The 6,000-nt window shown below is 44.3% G+C and overlaps 1 protein-coding gene across 1 annotated transcript; it reads right to left on the reverse strand.

The window, feature by feature from the left end:
- Positions 1 to 698: 698 nt before the first annotated feature.
- Positions 699 to 3,361, reverse strand: LOC123056871 (RNA-binding protein 7). The gene is made up of 4 exons (XM_044480115.1): positions 3,074 to 3,361; positions 1,743 to 1,954; positions 1,332 to 1,518; positions 699 to 1,246 (listed from the first exon to the last, which is right to left on the reverse strand). Exons 1-4 carry the CDS (start codon positions 3,105 to 3,107, stop codon positions 1,116 to 1,118), a joined length of 564 nt encoding a protein of 187 aa, XP_044336050.1. The 5' UTR covers positions 3,108 to 3,361; the 3' UTR covers positions 699 to 1,115.
- Positions 3,362 to 6,000: the final 2,639 nt, after the last annotated feature.

Here is a 6,000-nt window from a genome sequence, read left to right on the forward strand (position 1 = left end):
CCAGTGAAGTAACTGAGGCGCGCTTCTGCAGTTCCTCTGCATACCAATAGGTAAATAGGAAAAACAGAGTTCGTGCAGGAAAAGAAATAGGAGTATAAGTAAGCCACAACAGGTGACACATCATTTTATAATTGTCAGAAATGAACTATACGATGCCCAACATACTGCACTTTAAGCCACATAGGCAGCATGTATAGCCATATTAACCATTGAGTTCCACACCCCAAATACACCGCAGTCCTTCATGACTCGATAAATTCTACATGAATTTCAGGGGTTCCTCCATAAACAAGCTACACAAGCTAACAGGGCTAACATCTTCAGTGGTTTCAGACCAACTGGCTCAATGGCACAGCTCTTATCATTATGAATGATGAGTGACTAGCAGATGGTTCTGATATATGTTGTGAAATTCTCAGAGTAAAAACGGGTCACCGACACATTTGTAACTCGGCAAATGCACCACCAATGAATATTACAAATGGTACCGGTTGAAAAATCAAGTAGCAAAACTTGCCCTCGTACAGCCAACAAGAACAGCAAACCATACCAGGAAATCACAGTTGTTGCACCTCAGCAGCAAGTAACCGAAAATGTACAGCTCGATTGCTCGAGAGCAAGAGGTAGCCAATGCTGGATCCAAAGTGAGGATGGATGCACATGGCTGCCATACAAATACTGCTCAAGCAAACAAGTCATCAACAACAAGCAATTATAGATAAGTTTAAAGATAGATGGCAGATTTGTAGGGTTTTTTACCCATTCATGTCCCAACATAATACAGATCCAACTCACATGACAAACAACAAATAACATACTAGTTCACATATTTTGAACTGAGAATACGGTAACCCCATCCCTATGACTAGGGAAAGTACTACAGCAACATTAGTGGAGGCAATATCCTATCAGGAAGATAAGGCATGGAACCTAACCATCAGCGACAGGCCTCCATACCATGCAGAAAACAACAGAACAACCAGACAGACACGCACATTCACTACCATAAGCCATATTTACATGGATGTAATGGCAAGTACCCAGATGACCCTACGGAAGGGCTGAGACAACAATGGCTGCACTGGCCGATGTTTCATTCATTGGAGCTCAGTATGCTAGTAGGACGGGTATGGAACTGGTTGTCTGTCAGCTCGACGGCTAACATCATTCAGAACAGAACCAAATACACGTCTACTATAATCATATGTACCATCACTTAATCCTCTACTTGCTACCCCACTTGATGCTGGAGAAAAAAAGGAATCATCAGATTTAATACAAAATTCACATGAAATATCTCATATTTCATATGGCCAAAGAAACTCTCTCACCTTGGGAATGGAAATCATAAGAATGATTTGGAGAAACACCATAGCCTGCAATCCTACCATTTACCACTCTATGTTGTGACACAGGAGTATCACCAAATCTCATTGGTTGAGGTGGATTTGGTAGTGGGTTCATTTTAGGTGTTACAGGAACATTGACATTTGAAGAGGCCTTGTCTTGCCCAGAGATCTGTCAAAAATAAAGGGCATAATCTCAGGGTTGTGTCTTTTACTACTGCTTTGTAAATAAATATTAAAATATATAAATTGAAATCTAGTAATGGCAAGAACCTCAGCTATTGGGTTGGAGCCAGAATCAACTATTCACAGATAATATAACTCACTATACCATAAGAACAACACACTGCAATCTATACTACAAATTAGATAACCAGGGAGAAAAAGGAAACGCACCGCAAATTTAAGTGTTCTATTGTGAAGCCGAACAAGGCCAGAAAACAGCCTAACAGCATACTGGGCAATCTCCTCTGTTTCATACTCAGCAAAAGCAAAACCTTTGGGTCGACTAGTTTCCTTGTCACGGGGTATGTGCAAGTCTACTACACGACCTACCTGAATAAGAATCTCATACAAAACCCTCTCCGAGACCTTTTCATCCAAGTTACCTATTTAACAAATACACAGTTGAAGAATTAATACAGTACTGGTGATTGCTTCGTTATATTTAGGCATGCAAAAAAGAGAGGCAAAGTGGAACAATAACAATCATTGAAAAATAGTGAAACTAGAGCACTGCAACAGTGTCAACAATGAAAAACATATATTAAGGCATGCAAAAAAGAGGGGCAAAGTGGGACAAGAACAATCATTGAAAAATAGCAGAACTAGAGTACTGCAACAGTGTCAACTATTAAAAAACATAGATCTGTCACCTAGCAGAACTAGAGATCTGCAACAGCCTAACAGTAAATAAAACCCCTAAATACCCTGATACAAAAGATGTTCATTTCTATCTTACAACAATGTCTTTCAAGAACCATAGTTAGTGAATTAAATAGGCCCTCTATGGCTAGCCCTATAATGTGTGACATTAATCCATGATGGTCATAAATCTCACAACTCTATCATTCACATCTGGACCCTGGATAACGCATTTACTAAGCAGGCTCAATTTGCTATTAGATTTGGTTTTGCAGGCATATGATTATGCTGGTTTTCACTATGTGCATGCTTACAAATTTTCAATTGAAAGCACCACACAGCCCAGAACACCAAGAAATGATTGTTGCACAAGGAAATCAGCATGTTCAAGTGAATTAATCTGCCAACATACAAGTAAACATAGTACAGCGAACAATTCATATTCCGAATCTAGGAGATAGGTACAGCAACACATAAGGCAATCACCGACTGTACAAGCTTAATAATCAATTACACTACGATCTAAACTAGGGTTATAGAGCGTAGATCTACGCCAGCCAAATCGAAACGGGGGGGGGGGGGGGGGGGGGGGGGGGCGAAATCCCGCTTCATCAATCAAAACATCTACAGCGCGCAATCTGGCTGAACCTGCTTGGGAGCAGCGACAGCAATTCCGAAAAACCACAGCTTAGGGCACATCGCTAGGAGCACCGGCCGCAAAGGCATCGACTATTCGGACCAAACAGAACGAATTACCACCGAATTCCCCCCTCAATCCCAGGCCGAACCAGCAGGACGGCCACAAAAAATTGGGGGAAACTCGCAGGAAGAGCCGCACCGCACGATTAGGGCTGGGATCTCACCTATGTAGACGGCGCAGCCCGGATTCCTCGCCATAGGGACCGGATCTGGGGAGGCGAAGGCGACGGACACGGAGGAAGGAGTCCAGCCGGGGGAAGCGACTACCACACGACGACTGCGAGGCGCACGAGCTCACGGGGAAGGGGGTTGGTGGCTCACGGCGTTTGGGCGCTATTTCTAGCAGGTGGTTTGGAGACGGTACGGTTCGGCTTCGGCTGCCGACGCCGCGACCGAGGCGGGCTCGGTGGACTCGGGCGGCTGAGCAGTGAACGGGCCTAGGTATCGGTGGGCGCTTGTTCGCTGCTGCTTAACGAGATAAAATCTTACCACACCGGTCCTTGTGGAAATCCATGACATCTTCCCCCTCCACTCGGCGGGGGCACGTCATGAGTGAAGCTCGATGCCGTTTTTGAACCTCTGCTACATCATCATATCCAAGGACACGTTGTTGATGCAGCGGTCAGGGAGTCGTCAGTCAAAGCCAGAACATGTCGGCGACAACAGCCTGGAAAACAAACAGACGTTGTGGAAAAAAAGGCGGTGAAGAGGGTTGGATGACCACCCCAGATCCGACCAGAACATATTCAAGGAGAGATAACCAGACATATTCAGGGAGAGATAACCTGACAAGTTCACCGACGACGCTGAAACTATCTGAATGTCGCCGATCAAAGAAGGAGCCGGAGGACCAAGATGCGAAGCGGCGGCAACCACTTCATCGGAAGACAACTTTGAGACCACATGCATAACACGGAGATGCAACCAAATGCACTACTATGTAAGAACAATGACTGGATTATCCCCGCCGTCCTCTGTGCCGCCGCCGAGATCATCATCGACGAGTGGGCCAAGAATCAGGAAAATCTTATTTGGATCTGCATAATTCCGCCATCACCACGATAGTGTCACGGTTGTGGATCCGAAATCTAATTCTAAAAGATCTAACTACAATGTTGCAATGGAGATCCGGGGTTCCCACCCCCTCATGCCACCGGAGTGATAAACGAAGGAGGGGACCTGTGGCCTCGTTGGTGAGGGAGCAACAGAGTTGCGGCGGCTAGGGTTTTAATAGTGGGTTTGTTGGAAAAAGAACGATCCCAACAATGCTTACCTTTTTATAGTTATTTCCTAGGGAATTTAATGGGATCTAAATGTCAGGGCAGCGACCCTGAGCTATGGTAAAGTGGATAGAGATAAAAAACAAAATGGATTTTTTTCTGTTGAATATGGAATAAGAGGACAAATATGGAAACAAAAATGAAAAATTATGAAACGTAAGTGAAGCGCAAAGTTTCTTGTATAAAAGGAAATGAAAACAAACAACGTTTTCCCGTGAAACACCGACAAAAATGGAATATCTGTATCCACATTGTTTCTTACATAAAAAGGAAATGGGAGCAAAATGACGTTTTCCGACGGAACACCAGAAGAAATATAATGTTTTTTGTATGTGCATTTGTGTAAGTTCCCTTCTTATTTTTGGGATAGCCAGCTCATATACACTCTGCCCAATCCTACCCAAAAACATAAACCCAAACATTCGCCTACTCCGACGATCCTCCTTATGATCTCATTCTTTTTAACATAATACCTTATTATGTTCAAGAAATTGTTGCCAAATTCTGGAACTCATGCACAACAAAATACTTGATTTTATTGGAATTTAGTCTATTTTGGGACAGCCCAATAACTATTTCAGAAATTTCTAAATAAATCCTAGAGGCCCATTTAGTCTATTCGTGCAAGGCAAGGGATACTATTAAAGTTTAGTCCCACATTGCTAGTTTAGTGGGAGTTGAACCATCTTATAAGGGGGGTTCTTTCCTCACCTGTATGAGCATGAGAACAAGAGGGACATCCACGCGCGCTCCTCCACCGCCGTCTGTCGCGCCGCGTCGATGTCTAAATTTTTGCCACGCACTACAGGTATACGAAAGGTCACTCGGGAGCTGGAAATATTTTGCTGTAGTGGATATTGAATACGAACGCTGCACCCTTCGGCTGCTGTCTGTTCGTTTTGTTTCCCTCGTTTCCTTCAGCTCCCGGCACAGCCTCTCGCCTCCTTCTCTTGCGCCTATAAAAGGAAGGTCGCTCCTCTCAGAGAGACGCACCAGAACTTCTTATTTCTCTCGTCACCGGTTCCAATCTCTGAGCTGCTGCTGTCTTCCTCATCCCGGCTTGCGGCGTGCACCGCGAGTCGGGACAATAGGCCACCGAAGTCGCACCTCTTTGAGTCTTTGTACGGGAGAAGGGTGATAAGGTTTTTGGGGAGCGCTCGGTGCGACTACTGACTTCTTCGTCACGGACACCCCGGACTCCGACAGCTACTTCCCCGACGTCGACAACCTCCTCGACGACATGGCTGGCGAGGACACCGCCCCCAAGTCCAGTGCTACTGCTGTTGCTGTCCCGTATGTGTTCCTCTCCTCTCTGTTCGAGGTCCTGCCTTAGTTCCTTGTTCTGGTGTTTGCCCTAGATATGTTAGATTCTACTTCATATATGAAACTTGCCCTACTGTCTGCTCTAGATAAGCTTGATTATGGTTCATATATGCAGATGTTATTTACCTTCTCTCTGTCAGATCACATGACTAGTTTTATCCCTGTTATATTAGTCATGCTTTATCTAATATTTCTGTTAATAAAATCATTCGGTAAATTGCTCATATTTCCAATAGATTTCATACAAGTGCACATGGTTGAGTTGTCAGCCTTTTTGAAGTAAGAGTATCGATCCCATAAAAAGACGGGAAATGTATTTGCCTCTTACGAGGTTTATCGAGTTCAAAGCAAAAGCAATGTGGAAGTGAAAATACGACAAGAGTGTTGTGACAAGAATTAAAGTGTGTGGGAATTACTCCTATAAAAGATGTTGGAGTACCCGCCTCCTGGGCTCGTTGGGGGCGAAGAGAATCTTCTAGCCATCCGTT

Source organism: Triticum aestivum, chromosome 1A (assembly GCF_018294505.1).
Source record: "Triticum aestivum cultivar Chinese Spring chromosome 1A, IWGSC CS RefSeq v2.1, whole genome shotgun sequence".
Classification (NCBI taxonomy): Eukaryota; Viridiplantae; Streptophyta; class Magnoliopsida; order Poales; family Poaceae; genus Triticum; species Triticum aestivum.

Bases quoted from the DNA above. Each gene is read 5' to 3' on its own strand.
- LOC123056871 (XM_044480115.1), bottom strand. From the start codon at position 3,107: ATGGCGAGGAATCCGGGCTGCGCCGTCTACATAG. The intron at 1,955-3,073 runs GTGAGATCCCAG...TTTGTTAAATAG, and splicing joins GGGCTGCGCCGTCTACATAG to GTAACTTGGATGAAAAGGTC. The intron at 1,247-1,331 runs GTGAGAGAGTTT...TTTTTTCTCCAG, and splicing joins TTATGATTTCCATTCCCAAG to CATCAAGTGGGGTAGCAAGT.